Source organism: Astatotilapia calliptera, chromosome 18 (genome assembly GCF_964374335.1).
Source record: "Astatotilapia calliptera chromosome 18, fAstCal68.1, whole genome shotgun sequence".
NCBI lineage: Eukaryota > Metazoa > Chordata > Actinopteri > Cichliformes > Cichlidae > Astatotilapia > Astatotilapia calliptera.
In genome coordinates, this window is record NC_137439.1 from 10,890,351 (window position 1) to 10,910,780 (window position 20,430).

Sequence of the window (20,430 nt, forward strand, 5' to 3'; positions counted from 1 at the left end):
TATGGACTATTAGAGAAAAAACTGCCAGCGTCTTTAAACTTTTTTCAGTTCACTTACATGAAGGACAAAATGGGTAGCAATAAAGGAAAAAGAATGATTTGGTGATCATTAAAGACAACATGCCCTGTAATAAACCCATCCCAAGCGCCATCTAGTGTTTTCATAGTGAAGAAATCCCCTCTGCGTGGATCCAACCACCCCAGTCACCAGTAGAAAAGCTCCACTATCAGATCGCGCTCGTGTGGCACCATCTAATGTCCCAAAATGTTCTTATAAATGGATTATAAACATTAATGAGCGATTATGTTACAGTGTGATGCTCACACAGCTGGACTGCTAAGTACTTCAACTGTATTGCTGTCCACTTCTTTTTGGCTAAGCAAATGATGAAGATTGTTATTATTATTTTACAGCTTTACAAAAATAGCAAAAAGCAAAACATGGCGATAGAAATATATGATTATACAATTGATTTAATGCAAAGATATTAACCCAAAAGGTAGAGAGTTATTATACCACCATGTTTCACACAGCATGAATGAGAACAGATTTCTTAAAAAATAAAAATAAAAAAGATTAAACACATACCAAAGAAAATAATACATAAGAATAAATTAATCAACAAGTTAAGAGACATTTGGAGAAACTAAACCAGAGCAAGGCTGCTTTTTCTGATGGCATCAGCCCCAAAGTTCTATCTATGATCCCAAGTCTGTGTGATAAGGCGGCCTTTTGCGGCTGGATTTACAGTGAGGAAGACCAAAAACACACTCCTTTAATCCATGGCCTCTCCTACAACCTTTAAATAGTGTCCGGATCCCAGGGAAACATTTGCCCAAACACCCTGGAGAGGACACAGAAAAGACAGGTGAGTAATCATGTCTTAGCAGCAACTTCTTTGCACCAACCTTTACCTTTAGACTTTGCACACACATTTGCTTAAGTTTTCCTCAACAGTAGACCTTATTTGCTCCCAGTACCAGTAACAATTCTTTCCTCCTCACAGACAACCACCACACTTCTTGATGAGGAGCAGCTGTGCAGGACCTGGAACAACAGGCTGATTTTTGTGTCGTGGTCTGGTAGTATTTCTTATCTAATTTCAGTGATAATCATTCTTTAGTTTTTTCATTTATTCATCGTTCCATTTCCTCGGTTTATTCCTTTGATAGATGACTTTGAAAGGCACAACTTTTCCTTTCTATATATAATATAGTGGATACATTAAAAAGAGGATGTTGAACATGGAGCTGCCAGGCAGGCAAAAAAGAGGAAGTTTTGTAGTTGTAGAGGGTTGGTGTGACAGAAGACCATACAGGGAGAATGAGATGGAGGCAGACTGATCCACTGTGGTGACACCTGAAGGGAGCAGCAAGAAGAAGAAGAAAATGTTCATGTTTATCGATTACTAATTAATTTTTTTTTTAATATTTTTATTGAAAAAAGAAAACAACAGTACTTGCAGTTACCAAAATACAATTTTCCTAAGTAACACATATATATGAAAAAAACCCCACAACGCCCCCCCCCCCCCCCCCCCCCAGTCCCACACAGATCAACACAACCATCAAACATATTAGAGGAATATAACAGTAACAAAAGTAGAGTTAAACAGGCAATACCTCTAGACTAGCAAAATAAGAGATAAAGGGTTGCCACTTGTGAAAAAATTTGGCTGTGCAACCCCTCAACGTATATTTAATTTTTTCAAGTTTAAAAAAAAACATGACATCTTTAAGCCACCGGGAAATAGTAGGACACTTAACAGACTTCCAATGCAACAATATTAGACGTCTCGCTAGTAGGGATGTGAAGGCTATAATGTCCTTTTGTGTGGAATCAAGTGTAAGTGAGCGAACAGGAATCCCAAATACAGCAATCAGAGGACAAGGATGAAGAGTTACCCCAAGAACAGTTGACAAAATAGCAAAATACCCTGTCCAGAAACCTTGTAGCTCAGGACACAGAAAAAACATGTGGCCGAGGTGACAAGGAGAACCATGGCATTTATCACATTTATTTTCCACTTCTGGATACAATTCAGAAAGTCTAGACTTAGAAAAATGCACCCTGTGTATGACCTTAAATTGAATAAGTCCAAGACGAGCACAGGAGGTGGAAGATCGTACTCTCGCTATAGCCTGTTCCCAAGACTCCTCATGTATTCGAAATCCCAGTTCTTCTTCCCATGTACACTTAAGCTTAACATTAGAGTGGTTACTAAAAGACAGAATAGCATCATAGAGTTTCGAAATGGTTCCTCTGTGATGAGGAATAAATGATAACGTAGTTTCCCACTGCTGTTCTGGAGGTAAAGGGGAAATTTGGGAAACACTTGGCAACAAAATTTCGAATTTGAAAATAGCGAAACAAATGGGTAATAGGGAGATTATAACGAGAAGACAAGTTGGGAAAACTATCGAAAACACCATCCACATATAAATGTTTGAACTGTTTTATACCCTTGTCACACCACACTGAAAATGTCGAGTCCAAAAGTGAAGGGGGAAACAAATGGTTGTCGCTTAGAGGACCCGAGGAAGACGGCATTACAAAATTAAAGTGACGTCTAAACTGAAACCAGATTTTGAGTGTGTTAAGAACCACCTGATTATCAGTGTACAGAGAGGGTCTAACGGGTAAAGAGGAATAGAGCAAAGCCGGTAAAGATGAGCCCTTACATGATGATAGCTCCAATTTACACCACGAGGAACCAGAAGATTTTAGCCAGTAGCAAAGTTTATGGATGTGAGCGGCCCAGTAGTAGACTAAAAAATTAGGTAACGCAAGTCCTCCACTAAATCTGCATCGCTGCAGCAAAGTTTTAGAGACCCTAGGTGGCTTCCCTCCCCAAATGAAAGAACCAATAATCTTGTCCAGTGAAACAAAAAAATGTTTCGGCAAAAATAAGGGAATTGACTGAAATAAAAATAAAAATTTTGGTAAGATGTTCATTTTAACAACATTAATCTTACCGATTAAAGAAAGGGGGAGATTACCTTTGAATATCAGATGTGATCCTTGATATAAGAGGAGACAAATTTGCTGATTTAAGGCCAGCTAAAGAGCGAGTCACGTTAATCCCTAAGTACTTAAACCCAGATGGACTGAGACGAAAGGGCAGATCAGACTGTTGAAGTTGACGTGCTGCCGTATTAACAGGAAAACACTCACTTTTCCCCAAATTTAATTTATAACCTGAAAACGAACTGAAGTTCTCCAGAATACTTAAAACAGCAGGGATGGAGCATGCCGGGTCAGTCATATATAATAACAGATTACTAATTAATTTTGTTTGAACGACTTTAAAACATGAATATGGGGAAACTTTGTCCATCACGGCTTAAAATGCAGTACATTTTGTAAAGATTAAAATCACACTTTTTTTTAAAATTAACGTTTGATTCTTTGTTTTCCTCTTTATTTTTCTTATTTTCTTTATTGTAAAACTTTGTCTTGATATTTCTGTTAATATTTCTGATAGATATATGTAGTAATCTGTAGTGTATACAGGCACACCGTAAGAGGGCGCAAGGAGCCCACAGTCACGTTGAGCGCGAACATGCTTTTATTATGAAAATCCAGGCTGGTGCTGGAGTCCTTCACTGTGCGGCTGCCGAGGTCAGCCCGAGGACCAAGTGAAACAGTGGAGCTGTGTCTGCGGAGGAATATTAAAAAGGTACCGCTGAATTCATGTATGCTTTCATGTTGTCCCATTCAGCTAAGAGATGAGCTCGAGTTTGTCTGTCACAGTGTTTATTTTCAGCTGGTTTAATAGATTTAGCTAACCCCGGTAGCCTTGTTAGCCGTTAGCTCTTCGGGTTGGCGTTTCTTAACCATGTGCTTATGTGATTATTATCGGTGTCAACGTTTTGCCCCAGTGAAAACACTTTAGATGCTCCTGGGGAGGTGGGGGGGATCTTATGTGTCTTGTTTGCTTACTGAACTTACTGAAGAGGAAGATAAAATCCGTTAACATTTAAAATAATATCATAATGAATATAAAAATACGCAAATGATTCAGAATAGATGAGAAATAAAGCAGTAATTAATTAAAATAAAAACAAAAATCCGTAAGGACTCTTATTAATGTGGAGTCCGAAGGCTTTTTATGTTAAACCTATATAACACTAAAGAGTTTTCCTTTGCTTACCTAGACTTTTTAAAAGTTATGGGTTGGTTTTTTTCCCCAGAAAATCACAAGGGTTTTTTACCTGATGTTTAAAACTGATGTTTATTTTCTTCTGCAAATTAGCAAATCTAAATATAGTTTTAGTTGAACATGAGAAAATATTTTTTGTGATGTTATGTTCTAAGTTGAAGGCATTGTATACGTTTTTGTTGTTCAAATTTAGATGATGAGGATGTAAACCTGAGGGGGTAGGGCTAAATAAGTATATTCTTCTGCCTACTCCTTTTCAAACAACTGCATGGAAAGATTTTATGAAATGTTGGTGAATGTATATGTTTGAAATAAAAATGAACTGAACCTCTGTTATTGCAGTTTCAGGCTCTCAGACTCTCATACTTCTGACAAACATCATAACCCTTACACAAGCAAACTTTAAACATCTACGACTAACAACGAGCACTGTATGAGGCTCAGGCTTTGCTTTAAATGGCTGGATCGTCCAGCTGTGAGTGTCTTGTGCAGACTTAGACTTGGCTGTTAGATGGAAGTGTGCATATTTAATTAAGTAATACAAACATTTTTCATTTTTTACCTCAGTTCTATTAAAATTGTTACAGTCCTCAAAGTAAACGGGGTTGATTTTTTTTTAAAAATCCATGAATTTAGCCCTTATAACTTATTAAGTACAAGAGCTAAACACATGAAGCTTTCTAGGCTTAGAAACACTTTCTCAGCTTTTTAAAAGCTGTAAGAGAATCAGTTTTGCACCCAGCCAAAGTGCACACTCAAAAGCCAAAATCAACTAATTATAGCTTCGGTGTCATGGGATATTTCATGGTTTCAACAGCAAAAGTACACAAATTCAACTTCTCAGTACTCCAAATTGTGACAATTTGACTCGGTGTAAACGTGATTTGGTGGTTGTTTTTAACCAAGCTTAGAAGGTGTTTTTCAACCCTGAGAATTTCATGTTTCGGTCTGTTGCACTCATGTTGTGAAGGCTCCTAACTCAGAAAATATTTATAGTATGAAGATAAAGTAATTTTCCATGGCTACATGTACAAAGAATGAGCTGATTCTGAGAGGGTCGGGATCAGATTGGACTTGTTTTGTTTTAATTAACCGACACCACTGCATCTGATACATTTTACAGGCTTTTCTTTCATGGCAATCCTCTAGTGTGTGATGTTTAAGAATGAAAGTTTGCATGTTATCAGGCTTTTTTCCCCTGACTTTTAATTATATATTATGCCATTAAAACTGGCTGCTCACTCACTTTAAGCAAGGTATTCCTAGCAGTACATACAGAATACCAACAGCTTTGTGTATTAGTGTCATTATATCCCCTTCCTGAGCTTCCAAGGTTAAATCCCTTAATGTCATCCTCTTCAGCTTGCACAGAGCGGTGTCGAAGATAAGGGAGCTGCCAAGTCATGGGCAGAGCGTCACAATGACACATGAGACCCTCACGAGCTCACAGCTGTCCATGAGGACTGCAGCTCTGCGTATGGTTGACTTGCCACTGTCCGTCTACAGCTCCCTGACACAGGTGAGGATGCTTTTCAACGTGCTCTTAGCAGCTATCAGAATATCCACACTGCATGGTTTACAAGAATGAATTATTTATTCACTTCATATTAGACCCTTCATATTGGAACTATATATAGACTATTCACTTTCTTTTGACCTATATTGCCACTCTTTTTTTATTTTTATTTAATTTATTAGTGTAGTAAGAAATATTTCTATTAAGAGGAACACACTGTGAGAGGATATGGAACTGCCTTGTTTATCATTTTCCTTTAAAACCTGATGAGATGAGCCAGCAGCTGTATCTGTTTACATGTGAACGTCTACCACCTGTTTGAGCAGTTTAGTTGTTCAGCTAAAGGCTTCGTGTGATGGAGAGATACTGAGCAGCTCGGCCAGTTTTCTAGCAAATGCGTTTCAAAGCATGCTGGTTTTAAAGAAGCTCATGCAAACTTATTTTCCTGAACTGAAAGTTCTTATAAAAACAATTTATGTAGAACTCCTTAAACAAGTTAAGAATGACTTCTGTTACATTTACAAAAATGTGAAGTAGTAGTTTGCACGTCAGTATTTTAGGTGTTTTTCCCCCCAGTTTCACTTTCTTTCTTGGTCCTTGTGGCTGTAGGGTGTTGAATCTCTGGTATTTCTCTTCATTTACCCGCATAAACACATGTTATTGTGTTTATGCAGAAGGCGACAGTCTTTGTGTGGCCTGAGTCACGTAGCAGATCTGATATGATTAGAATATTCTGGTTGGAACATGCCTGACACGTGATGGCAGCGGTTATGAATACAGCTTGTACAAGCACTGGCAGCACTATTCAGTCATCCCAGTCCATTTAGTGACCTTTTAAAAAGTCAATATTATGGCTGTTGTCATACCTACTGAGTTGTTGAGAATTTGCAGCAGCTACGTCTGTGTGTCTAAATATAAACGGAGAGGGCTACAAACACTATCTGAAATTGATTATTTAACATTTATGTGACAGGCGGATGGCGGGTCGTCTGCGCTGCCTCATATTACCTCAGTATCCGTTAGACTTTGAGGCATGCGTCCTCAGTTAACTTTTCATCGGGCAGACAAGTGTTGCACTGAATGCAGCTCCTTCCTTTCCATCTTTCACAAGTTGTTTAATACTATAAGATTATGGCAAAAATTATAACGCCAATTACCTTGGGCAGTACTTGGTCAGAAAAATGTACTAATCTTTGGAAACATTTTGGATTTATTTAACTTAAAAAATGGCTAACAGAGGGTTTCCTTGAACTTTCATTAAATCAAGGATGATTGAGAAAGTAGAAATGGTCAATGGATTGGTTATTTATTTAGTAGTATGTATTTGGGGGGGCTAAAAAAAAACAGAACAAGAACAACATTGAAGATCGTTTATCTCCATTATCTTTTTTTAATCATTTCTGCAAGCCAGAGTTATAATTTCATTCAAATTATTTTTTTCTTACAGCCCTATAATATTATTGTGACTGTTGAAACGCACAAAGAAACTTGGGATCAATTTTTAGATGTTGGGATCAGTATTCCATCTTTATGTTTTATGTTTGTTGGGGTTTTTTAAGGCTGTTCAACTGTTTGGTTTGGTGTGTCTTTATGAGAATGATTAAATGGTAAATGGCCTGTATTTATATAGCGCTTTACTAGTCCCTAAGGACCCCAAAGCGCTTTACACATCCAGTCATCCACCCATTCACACACACATTCACACACTGGTGATGGGAAGCTATATTGTATCCACAGCCACCCTGGTGCGCACTGACAGAGGCAAAAAACAAAGGGGAAAAATGTATTTTCACCGCAGGCTTAGTAATGTTATCTTGATTTAATTTTGAAGAAAAACAATATACTTCATTAAAAAAATAAACTATTCATTGTATATTCCAAAAAAACCCACTTTAAACATCGCACTGCCTTGCTTTAACTCATTCACTGCCAGCCGTTGGCAGTGAATGAGTTAAACCCATTGGCTCATTCACTGCCATTGACGGCTATAGACGTCAATGGCAGTGAATGAGTTAACTGGACATGAACAGCTACATGTGGGAAGTACAGGAAAGTGGAACCGTGACATGATATCTGGACATTTGTCGTGGTTTTAGAATTGTAACACCCGTGACACACTCTGTTTTTTCTAAAGGGCAGTTTTACCTGTAGGGCGTAGTGTATGAAAGGCACCTGGTTGCTTTTGGTTTGGCATGGTGTCGTTGGGTGTGTTTTGATGTTTTTGCACGGTGTCTGTTTGTTTTATCTCGTTCTCCTGACTGATTGTCAGAAATGTCAGCATGACTGTTAGACCTGGTCTTCTTACTGTAGAGGGGAAAATATGTTTTCACTATTATTATTTTTTTATATATATATATAATTTTGACATTTTATTGTGTATATGATACTTTAAGATAAAGTTGTCTATAACAAAATTATAACACAGTGCCATCTGCTAATAATGGGCAGGGTTGTATTCATGAAAACAAAGGAGGGAAATCTATCAGTTCAAACAGGACTAAAAATGGAGCATCCGCAGCAAACTAATCTATCCCTTGCATCATTTCATAATTATTTTGTCTATTTATTCATCTTTGTTTTTGTATTTTTCTTTGTTTATGTTCTTCTGCCTCCTGACATCTGACCCACGTTAAAATAATGGACTGAACATTAGGGCTGCCTCGATTAGTCGACTAGTCACGATTACGTCGACTATCAAAATCGTCTACGACTAATTTAATAGTTGTCGTTTGAAGCTTTGTAATATCCCAAAAGATGCAGGAATAAGGAGTAGGATTTAAGAGTGTGATAACGGACTGAAACAGAAGATGGCAGCACTGCATGTACAAGGATGCCAGCTGCCGTTAAACCCCGAAGAAGAAGAAGCAGCTGTGTCCCAGAATTCATAGCGCGGTCCATCGCGGCCCTGCTCAGTTTTCAACAATGGCAGCAGCTAGTTAGTTTTAATGTTACTCCTATTATTCTTTCTGGGTCACAAAATAAACGTTTAAAATATTTTCAGGCGGAAATGTAGCTGTGTAAACTTCAAATATCTGCTCAGTTTTAATAAGACACCAAATATTTCAAAAGCGCTCCGACGTTTTCGGAGACGTCTGTTACCCACTAGCTCGATAGCTAGCCGGGGTTCAAGGCTCACTAGAGCCCGCGAGAACACCGGACTCCCGGCAAATCGTTTTCAAACCCACCGCCATCTTTCGCTACTCAGGTTAAACATGATATATAAGTAACTTAGATAACTTAAAAATGTTATTGTTTGGCTTTTTTCAGTATTTTATTTGTTCCTGAGTAAATCAGTTTGTCTGAGATTAAAGTTATAGTTTTTACACAGCTGAATAAACGTCAAGCAGACAGCTGATTATCAGAAGTGTGAGATGCTCCAGAATATACTCCGGTGTCCTGTTATATTTTAGATAGCAAGGAGCAGACGGCTGAGTTTATTAAAATAAATTGTAACATACCCACTTTTGTACCCTTATACCTATAACAGACCCATTTCTGTAATATCTATATAAATATATTATTGCTAATATATATTTTGTAATATATCTATATCATGGCTAAAGCACTGATGGATGGATGCAAACTGCATTTCGTTGCCTTGTACTTGCGACATGTGCAATGACAATAAAGTTTAATTCTATTCTATTCTAGAAAAGGCTTTTGTCCCTGTGTTGTATATAAAGAGGTCCTCGGTATGTGTCAATTCATTTTTAATCTGTATGCTCACAAAAAAGGTTATGATTCTTTTACAAAGTACAGGATGAAAAGCTGCCGGAAAACAGACTTTAAATCATTAAAATCTGCATGTGATGCAGTGCATATATTGACAACGTACAGAATAAAAACATTTGGGGTGTATGAAAATCTGAGTTGATGCTCTTCTTCTCTTTCTTTTCCCCAGGTGAGCGTCAGCACAGACACCAAGAAACTGGTAGTTGCCACAGCCTTTGGTGCTGTCTCCCTCCTCTTCCTCGCTCGACGTTTCCAGAGGAGGAAGGGCAGAAAGAAGGTTCATCCACAGCACTGGGAGCAGGCTGGTTTAGAGTTTCACCCCCCAGCCGCAGGAGAGAATGGTAAGATCTCCTCACACTGATTTAATTCTTTCCTCTTCAACCAGCAGCTCACTGGCCTGTGATCTCCATTTAGTGTCAGCCCAGTTACTGGTGTGTGATGTAACAAGACTGACGTGCGAGGCCACTCCTGTATTACTTTGAACTTTGAAAAGGCAGGCTCTAGATAAATGGTTTAACTCATTTAATCTCCTCCAGGAAGATTAGAGTCCTAAAGAGAACTTAAAAGAAACGATGAATTAAGGGAAGTCAGCTGAGCAGTTTAAGAGAGCATTTCCTTTCTTTTTGATACAATAGATTTAGTGGGTCCATAGTGTATAGCTTTACAGCATCACCCAAGACGCTAATGATCCCGGGTTTGGTCCTGGGAGGAGGAAAACGTTTCCAAATCAAACATGCAGACTTATCTGCTGTGGCCAGCCTGTTTTGAATGAGCGAGCAGCCAAAAGTAGTTTTAGGTTTAATAAAGGGAAAATGTTTACAGAGGTTTTAACAATGACAGGAGGATCTTTTCAAACCTGATTTCATTCTGGGAACATCCGCTAACCTAACACTCGTGCTGGGTTTCTGACAGAGAAGTTGGTTGGGCTGATACATTAATTTGTGCAGTGGCACAGAAAGAATGGCGGAGCTGCTTCTGTGCTATATGAGCACAGAGAGAGGCTTCAGGGTGTTTATTCCCCATTTATAGCATGAAGTAAAATATTGTGGAAAAACTAGGATGCATTGATTTTTATTTTCTTTAGTAACTATAAGCTACCTGCTTGATTGTTTAGCAATGGGTCTGTTACCCTCAGCTCTGTTTATTGTAGCACGAAAGTTAAATTAAATGTTGGCATCTATCTGATATCTGGATTGTTGGCATTCACAGTCAGCTGAGTATTTGCTGCCACATCTATTTCTCTTGCAAAGACCTTTTGAACAGGCGTTTCTCAACGAGCTGCCTGTCTGATGCCTTTTCTCCACCTTTGTCCCCACTCGGACTTTCACTGTATCACTGTGTGTAAATCAAAGCACACCTTTGTTTGCTGTGTTTGAATCAAATTGGCAAAAAACGGCTTCAGCAAAGTTAATTATTAAAATACCATGGAGGCTTTCCAGAAAAAGTTACCCAGATGTTAAATTTGACATGTCCACTGTGTAATCCTGGTATTATAGTCGGATCTTTCTGTGAAACCTCATCTCTGAACTCTCATCTTTATCTTCTCAGATAATACGAGCCAAAACATCACGCTCTCCCTCAACTCCAAGAATGGCTACTCCTCTGATCTGGTTCTCATTGCAGGAGGTTACAGGAAGTTGTCTGGATCTGTCATGAGCCTGGCTTCGGTAAGATAAGAGCACGGAGTGTGTTTAGACTGCATTTAAAGATAAATTTTATCTGAAATGACATAACCAGGAGACATGATGCAAAAATATTTATGTGATACTACCTGGAAAGCTTTGAAATTAAAGAAGAAAACTTAACTTGTTTATGTTTTGTGTCTGACATGTTTTTGTTCATATACTCCTAAAATCCACAAACCAGAGGTGGTGAATATTTACTGCCTTTAGGACTCGTGATGATTTCTTTATTCCTTAAAAAATAACATGCAGGAGTACCAAAGCAACCACTGAAAATAAAGTTTAAGTTTATTCTTTGAGTAAGCTTCAGGATCTGACAGGCATATCATCACTCAGGATTAAATAACCCTTAGTGGGCATTAATAATAAAAGCAGAAGTTAAGTGGGGTCTGTCTTCATTTTTTCATTAACTTGGTGAAAAAACAGGAAAAAAAACTGAGTGTCGTTTGTCTCATGTTCAGAAGAACAGGGAACCTTAAATTATACGATGAACCTTTAAGTATTAGATGCTGTAAACAGTATTTACTAATGATGTGTTCTTTTTAGGTGGTGCCTATGTAGGATCATTATCTTTGTAACCAAAAACACATTAAATTAATGTAATGTCTGTTTAATTTCATCATTTCCAGTCTTGTATTAGTAAAACTTGTTGATGTTTGTTCGACTTTGTTCTGCTTTTGTGTTTTTGTGCAGGTAAAAAGCTTGAACTCATCCAGCAGCAGTACCTGTGCAAATGACTCCACCTGTTGGGACGGAGTGGAGGATGCTGACAGTTGCAGTGTGCTCAACCTACCTGTCACCACACCTGAGAACCTGTACCTAATGGGTAAAGAAACCTCTGTGTACTATGTACCAGTATCCAGTAATACTGTTTGAATGTACTGTAATAGTTTTTGGTGGGTTGCAGTGTTTAAAATTGGAGGTGCTGAGTCATTGATTGCTTTCGGAGACTCAGTCTGTGTGTGTTTCTCTCAGGTATGGATTTATTCGAGGAGGCCCTGCGGCGGTGGGAGGAGGCGCTGACATTCAGGAGCAGGCATGCTGAGGACGATGCGAGCTGTGCCTCAGTCAAAATTGGAGCTGGAGACACCATTGCTGAGCAGAGCATGGAGGTGAGACAAACACTCCATACAAGTCTTATTGTAGACTGTAGCCAAAACAAGAGAAGCACAGTCTGAGTGCAAATGGTATCAAGATGTATGTTGTTGACATGTGTACACAACAGGTGTGGTGCAAATTACTGAGACCAAAATTTCCCCCTAATTCAGAAGAATTATTCTACTGATTACATAACTATGACTGAGTAGAAAAGAGGTCCAACCATCCATTTGGGTCCATTTCGCAGAAATCCCCCAGACCTCCCTATGAGCACAGAGGTTTTTCCCAAACCAGCTGAGAGAGACATAATCTCCTCCTTTGGCCGTGCCTTAAACGCTTCACCTAAGAAGAGTCTGAGTTAAATCCTCTTGTACCATCACTCTTCCTCACTTCTGCATCCGGCCTGCTCTCACATCGATCTTAACGAGGCCCAAGTATGCTTCAGTTTGTTTCGCCATGTCAGCTCTTTTAAGCTCCCTTGCTCTTTCTTACATGCATTTACAGCACAGCTTGAAAGGTCCTCTTGGAGAGCACAACTAGGTTCATAATTTTATGCATGCTGTGGATTAATTGGAGCATTTTTAGAAGCCCCGATCTCAATCATGCCTCATAGATTTGTTCAGAAAGACAGCAGTTTTCCATGGAGTTGAGGAAGCGTTGGAGTTGTGTGCTTGAGCGTAGTTGGTGATCATGCCATGTCATCATGTCATAGCGCAGAATGCAGCGATCAACCTAGTGGAAGGAGGTTAACTTTGATTAACCTCCATGCTCTGACACAGTACAGATCAGTTAGTGAGAGTCCAGACATCCTTTGGAAAAAGTAAACCAGTAAAATAAGTGGGCTCTTCATTTTTAAAATGACTTTTGTAGAATTGCCATAAAATACCTCTTTTGGCGCAACATGCAAATAGCTCATATGTGTTTTCTTTCTCAAAAAAGAAAACGGTTGCATAACATCTGTCTGATACCAAACAGTAGATGTATTGATTCACATCCCACCAATATTTTCTGTGCTCTGTTCTTTAATACCAGAGGAAGGTAGAGTTTTAGAGATCATGCTGCCCACAGACACAATGCAGATGAGACTACAGGTCGCTAACTACCGGAATAACCAGCACTGACAGCCCACCTGTGTGTCAGAGTTTGGATTGCATAACAGCACACTAATTGGGTCTCTAACGAGATTGGAGGGGTTTTGAATCAGTAGTTAAGCCTGCACCCAAACACAGCTCGGGCTGCAGCTTTGACTTGTGTCAAGGAAAGCCAGTACGATCTAATGCGTTTTTAAAGCTACTTAGAAATGAGGTCACATGAGATTCCCAAGAAAGAGCTGCAAATACTCTTTTAAAATAAGAAAAAATGCTATTTTCTACATTTTACATTTGGTCTACTGAACAAATTTTCAAGAATCTGATATTTTTTAAGTCTCAAACCAGCAGCTTAACCTGATGGTTTGCACAACTCTTATCTAGTGCGCCTGAGAACTCGGTTATCCCTACCGAAATTAAGACAAATCTTTACATTGTTAGGAGTCAAGTTTCTTTGATTGTTTGTGTGTTCAGGACGTCATCAGCGCAGAGTTCATCCACAGGCTGAAGGCTCTGCTGCACAGGGCTTACCGCCTCCAGGAGGAGTTTGAGGGAGTGTTGGGGATGTCAGAGCCCTCATCCCACAGCAGCAGCCAGGGTGAGTCACTGAAACATTATGCAGTTCTTTTTGTCCAACACAGAAAAATAGGCACAGCAGTAAAAGACAGCGTGAAGCAAAGCAGGAAGCCAGTGCACATATATAATTTTGTGTGTGTGAGCAGGTGTGCTGGAGGACTCTTTTTTATTTTTTTTATAAAATTGTAAATATATGTGTGACGATTCCTGTTCTGTTTCCCTTACACAGTGGCAGACATTTTGTCCAGAGAAGAGTTAGATGACGCCTGTCTGAGGGACAGCATCAGCATCGCCTCCACTGACTCGTTTGTGTCTGCAGCTGAGGTAACAGAAGCACCAAATCCTCGCATTAACACCTCTGGAGTTCTTCTACAGTGCTTTTTTTGTCAGTTGTTTAGTGTAAAGGGTAAAAAAATAAATCAGTCTTGATATTTTGCTTTTGGTTGCAAGGAAAAGTATTAAAAAAATTTAAAAATACAGCATTTAAAAAAAATTAATTTTGGTTCAGTAAAAAACAAATCTCATTTGGATTTCTTTCAAATTTACATTTCCTTCATTTTAAAGAACAAAAAAGCAGGAAGGAGTGATTCAAACATACGTTTTTGTTTATATAAATTCTGAATTGGTTTCTTTCTATTCAGAAGTTTTTCACCACCTTTGTAAAACATGAAAAACATACACGACTTGTCACAAATCAGGAGATCCTGCTTCGGTTAGTTAACCACAGCACTTTGTTCACAGCCATGTGGTTTGGGAACAAAGCACGAGGAGAGGAGGTGAAATCAGGAAAGGTCTTAAACTAAAACTGTCTGAACCTTTAAAGCTCCGACTGATTCGCAGCAGGAGTTTGACTCAGGAAGCTTTGCTCTTCCTCTGGGTTCACCACCCGGTGTTTACCAGTTCTCTGTTTATCGCCTTTACTCATTAAGTCTCAGTGGGGGCTCAAGGTGCTACTGGCGCACTTGACCCACATATCACTAAAATAAACTGGTTCTTAAGAATCACTGGTGGTGTGTTTACAGAGTGTACAAGCTAAGTTTACACACCAATGACTTTAACGTCCTCCCTGCAGAAAGATAACAATGCTTTACAAGGATTGTGTGTTAAACATCCTTTTAGAAATGGCAATTAAATTATTAGCAGCCTTTTGTTTTGTTTTTTCTGGCCTGGGCAAAGTTTATGCGTTAATATTAGTTTCTTAATAATAATTCTTAATAAAAATGATGTTTTTATTTCACCATTTCTTGTTTTTGGTTTCATGCAGACAATAAAACATTGTGAATAACAACATCTTATGTACCCTTCATTGTTCAGTCCATAATGCCTTTGCTATCTGTCTCCACCTCAGATGTCCGAGCACAGAGAGCTGAGGAGTGTGTTCACTCTGGGACATCACCCTTTGTATGAGGAGGCGCTGAAGATGGCTGAGGATGGCAGTATCTCCTGCAGAGTGCTGCGGTAATCAGACATTAACACACGTCGTATAGAAGACAGTCAGGGAAACTTGTACAGCGTTGTGATCGTCCCACTGTGAAATTTGATGGCATGACAGCATGAACTTTCTTATTTTGTTCTCCCGATCGTCTGCTGGCAGTTAAATGAGAGGTTTCTCTTGATTTTCACTCTCAGAACTGAGATGCTGGAGTGTCTCGGGGACTTGGATTTCCTGGCTAAGCTGCACTGTGTGCGGCAGGCATGGCAGGTACGGTTCAGTAAGATGGTGCTCACCAAAGACTGTATGCTAAGATGAATGATAGTCTCCACTTCTGATGCACAACAGTAAAACTAGAATATTGTGGCTGAGTTTGCCTGATGTGGATGTTTGCTGAAGGAGGGGGGAAAAAGGGTCAGGTAGCTTTATGTTATCTGATCTGTTGTGCTTAATTCAGTTCAGTTTTATTTCACACAACAGTCGCCCCAAGGCACTTTATGTTGTAAGGTAAAGACTAGAGATGGCACGATACCACTTTTTTATGTCCGATACCGATATCATAAATTTGGATATCTGCCGATACCGATATAAATCCGATATAGTGTATTTTATAATCAATAAAATGTTTTTTTTTAAATATCTTGCTGTGTTTTGTATAAGTTCATACTCAGGTTTAAATAAAAAACAAAACAAAACTAAAGCTATTCTGTTATACCTGTATGCAAAAAATATACAAAATATTTCATAGATCAACAATACTGATCAATCTAATAAACTTAAACCTGCAGCATACTCCCTATTCCGGTGTTTTAAAGAGTACTTAGTGGATATATTAAGCAACCTAATTAATAGGGTCGCCAACTCCGAACACAAAAAAGAAAAATAAATGGGGAACCACCCTCTGCCTCGTAATGCTTAACTGACGTAATCAACTTTAATTTAATACACACGTAAAAGAAAATGCATCTATATCAAATCTATACATTTTACATCAGATGAAAACTTTGGTTGTAAGATTCAGATAATTATTTATTAAAAGCTAGACATGACAATAAGAAAGAAAAGTATTTCTTTGTGCCCCCTTTTCACTGTTAATGCCCTACCTGCCCCCCTGACAAAACTTTGCTAGGCTCTCTTTTAAGAGGAAGAAATCTCCAGCAGAACCAGGCTCACACTCACAAAACGTAAAGAATATACTCACAGCTCATAAGACGTGTAATAGACCAGTGCTCTCAAACTACTGGGCAGATTATTAGGTGAAACTAAGGTGACAGGGTAACCCTGGCTTTGATCATGCAAACAGTCTTATTTAATTTCTTATGACTTTTATTATTTTTAGTGTATAGTTTACTGTTGTTATTCGGTATAGTGTTTATTTTGTATAACCTGTTGTTTAAGATGTGCTATAGAACTTTGACTTGACTTGAATTAATAGGGTAAGATAAATGCTCCCAATTAAAAATATTAAGGCATTTTTCCTGATTGCCTGTTTGGATATTTTGGCTTTATTCTCAATAGTATTTCTGTGTTGCTGTTGAATTAGCCAGAGAAACACTGCAGACCTCCTGCTCATTGAATTCCAGACCACAGTTGTAATTTTTGAACTGTAGATTATTGTTCACTATGTATTGAAAATTAAAAATAATTAAAGAATTTTGTTTTGTCTGCAGCTCATTTTGTGTGACAGGACAACTTGGACGTTTCTGGCCGACACAGGAAAGAAAATACTGTCTTCCATTATAGTCAAAGCACAAAAGGTAAAACTGAAAATACAGATAACGGATTTAGAAAATAGAAATAAAAAAAAAAAATTTAATTGTATGAGCTGTTCTCCACCTCACATGTTGCTGTTCGGTTTTCAGAGCCCAAAGAGATTTGAGGAAGTGTTTGAAGAGATGATTTCCTTCCTGGAGCACACAGAGCACTGGGAAAACACAGAATTGGAACTCGCCGCGCGGGGGGTAAGTGTGATTCTCTGACCTGTGATCCAACACGACTTAAATCGGTCGAACAGCATTTTTCCTTTCTTCTCTTTGCTTGACATTCTTCACCAGGTGAAGCATCTAAACTTCTACGACATCGTGCTGGATTTCATTCTGATGGACTCCTTCGAGGACCTGGAGAATCCACCCATCTCCATCCAGAACGTGATCAACAACCGCTGGCTCAACAGCTCCTTCAAGGAGACAGTGAGTAAAACTACAAAATAGCACCTGCATATGTATACATACCACTGAGACACATGAAAGGCAAAGCAGTTAACACAAGTGAGTTTTCATTGAATCTGACATGTATTTGTTTCACAGGCGGTGGCATCAAGCTGTTGGTCAGTGCTGAAGCAGAAGAGGCAGCACATGAAGGTACGAGTCTGAGGTCTTTTAAAATGCACAGTAACAGGAGGGTGGCGCTGGAGGAAATATCTCTTTACCTGAAATGTGATGTAGGGTTAAAATAACTTATTTCTATAAATACAGAAATGAGCAGGTAGATCTGAACGCCTCTGTGCCGTTTGTCTCTCAGGTGTCCGACGGCTTCATCGCCCATTTCTACTCCGTGTGTGAACAGATCGGCCCTGTCCTGGCGTGGGGCTTCCTGGGGCCAAAGGGCTCCCTGCACGATTTGTGCTGCTTCTTCAAGGTTAGAACATGAGGAACATCTGCGAGTGTCCTGTTTTAAACATGGACTGTTTTGTGTCAGTGGATGAGATTTAGACTAAATTTGGAACGAAAATGAGAATTAATCTTGTTCAACCACTGCTTTTAAACGAGTTTTTGTACTTAACTAAAAGTAAATGTAGTTGAGAAAAAAGTGTAAGTTTGAGATTTGGGATGTTTGCAGGACTGGGAGTCAGCAGCCTTTTACAACTCTTTGTATTGTAATATCTATTCTGAGATCCTTAAATCTGCCCCTGATTTTAAAAACCATATTATGATTAGGGGAAAAGGAAAAAGACTAAAGAGCTTATACAATCTGAACCTCCCAGTCTTAACTCGTTCCCCCCTGTGGACGACATTTGACGACCTTCCTGCACCCTTAATGATGAATTTTGAGTTACTCATGAGTCCTGTTTCTCCTGCAGGACCAGGTGCTGCACTTCCTGAAAGACATCTTTGATCTGGATAAAGTGCGTTACTGCTCGGTGGAGAGTTTGGCGGACGACGTGCTCCAGCTGCTCCACCGACGCTCGGAACTGCTGCTCGCCTACCTGGGAGCCGACTCGCTGCGGTACCTGAATGGGTGTAACTCACCACCGGTGCACCTGGTTCCCAGTGCCCTGCTGGAGGCACGAGTGCAGTGAGAGACACGGCCAAGTCTTTAAATATTACACAAGTCAGTCCCAGCATTCGTTCAGGGGTGAGTTCATACCAAATGTTGGACCAAAGGAAACTGTAGGTGTGAGCTCACCTGCAGTCTGTGAAATCAACTCATTATGTCTCCCATCATGCCAGTGTCATGATGTCCAAAGTCAGTGGATCCACGTAAACTGAACCAGCCGTTTGTCTTCAGGCATGCTCACGGTCTCTGGTGTGGCCTCCACTTCCTCTTCTTATTCCCCTGGCCGCTTTTCAATGTGCCATAGCAGCGCTTTTAAAAGGTTCAAAGAGAACAGCAATAATATTTATTAAATATGAACTTGTGTAGTAATAAACTGAGGCAGGCTTGGAATCTGTTGCAGTAGGTGTTATGTTATGTAAATTGAGGGAATTTTAATGCCATTAAGAGCAGTTTGTGAACGAAGAGGTAATTTATTTTATTATACAGCAGACAGGTTCAGAGCTTATTTGTAGAAATAGCATCTGCATGCATTAATAGGTTAGTGATCGCTCTCACAGACGCGAGGACATGCTTTATGCCCAGAGCTGCTCTTCGCTGAACAAAGGGCCTCGGTTTAAGAGGTGGAAATGTGCTGAATAGGAGATAAAATGCAGCGATTCAGTTTCTTTACTTGAAAGGGGGAAAGTTTTTGTTTTGGTTTTTTTGACACTACAAGCCACAGAACTTTTATGCAATATTAAAGTTTAGCACACAAAGCTCCCAAAGCCATTATGATATTAAGTCGACACATCGCGACTGCACATCTGCCCAGCTGCTGTACAACTTGTGCCGCTCTGTTTTTCATGACGGGCAGAAACACAGAAAGCCTTATTGTAAATGCAAATATTCAAGCCTTGTGTTTGTCGCTGAATGTCAGCCCACGGTCTTCATGTTTCCAATCATCTGGGAAGTTTTTAAAAAAATACTGTAGTGTGTTAATGTCCGTCCTGCAGATCAGTTACTGTGTACAGAATATACACTGCATGCTTGAAGCTCAAGCTCCTACAGAAGTAGAAAATGTAGAGTCAAGTCTGGGGTGTCAGTCTACTGCAATCTCCAAATGTTGTCTTAAAAGTGGACATACAGAACTGTCAATGAGCACAGTATTATTCTTGCTCCCAACTGGTGTAGCTTTGCATGATTCAAAGTTCAAAATAATCCCCATTTGTCTGGTAATTCTTAGTCATTAACTATTTATAATAATTTAAAAAAAGCAATACAAGCTGAACTAAGGTGAAGATCAGCAGGATTGCATCAGCAAACATTTTGTCCTGCCTATTAAAGTCTCATTGAGCCAGCTTGGTTTCATTCCATGTCACTGCTCCACCAGCAGTCATTCCCCATCTTGGTATACTGCATTAAGCCAGATTTTATCTGATTGGCTTTCCCTCCGAGATGGGCAGGGCTGTTGTGCTCTCATCACCATGTCTCAGATGACCATGTTGAAGAGAACTGCTCTCACTGATGACACATGGAGCTCACCGGGATTAGATAGACTTCAGTAACTTTAGCCATGATTAATGCAAAATCATCCACCACTGTAAAAAGAGGATAGGTCCACTTTCAAGTTTTGCATTTTAGGTGTTCACATACGTAATAGATCACCGTGAGCACTTATCTCTTAAGCTGTAGACTTCTGAAATTCAAACATGCGTATAGACTGGATGGAGATTGCTTTGTTCTGATTTTTTTTTCCAGACTAAGTCCAGAAAGGTTACAAGAAACGAGTGTTTGTTGTTCAGCTGGGATCATATCATACAATGTTAAAGTGTTACCTGTTTTGACCGATTGGTGAAATAAAGTTGAATGTGTGCAAATAAAGACTGAGA

At 39.3% G+C, this 20,430-nt stretch overlaps 1 protein-coding gene across 1 annotated transcript; it reads left to right on the forward strand.

The window, feature by feature from the left end:
* Positions 1–3,538: 3,538 nt before the first annotated feature.
* Positions 3,539–20,422, forward strand: miga1 (mitoguardin 1). Its single transcript, XM_026148635.2, has 16 exons — positions 3,539–3,679; positions 5,525–5,681; positions 9,580–9,751; positions 10,959–11,077; positions 11,786–11,918; positions 12,068–12,204; positions 13,753–13,876; positions 14,084–14,178; positions 15,203–15,312; positions 15,484–15,556; positions 16,957–17,043; positions 17,149–17,247; positions 17,341–17,475; positions 17,593–17,646; positions 17,807–17,923; positions 18,366–20,422. Exons 2-16 carry the CDS (start codon positions 5,583–5,585, stop codon positions 18,582–18,584), a joined length of 1,773 nt encoding a protein of 590 aa, XP_026004420.1. The 5' UTR covers positions 3,539–3,679; positions 5,525–5,582; the 3' UTR covers positions 18,585–20,422.
* Positions 20,423–20,430: the final 8 nt, after the last annotated feature.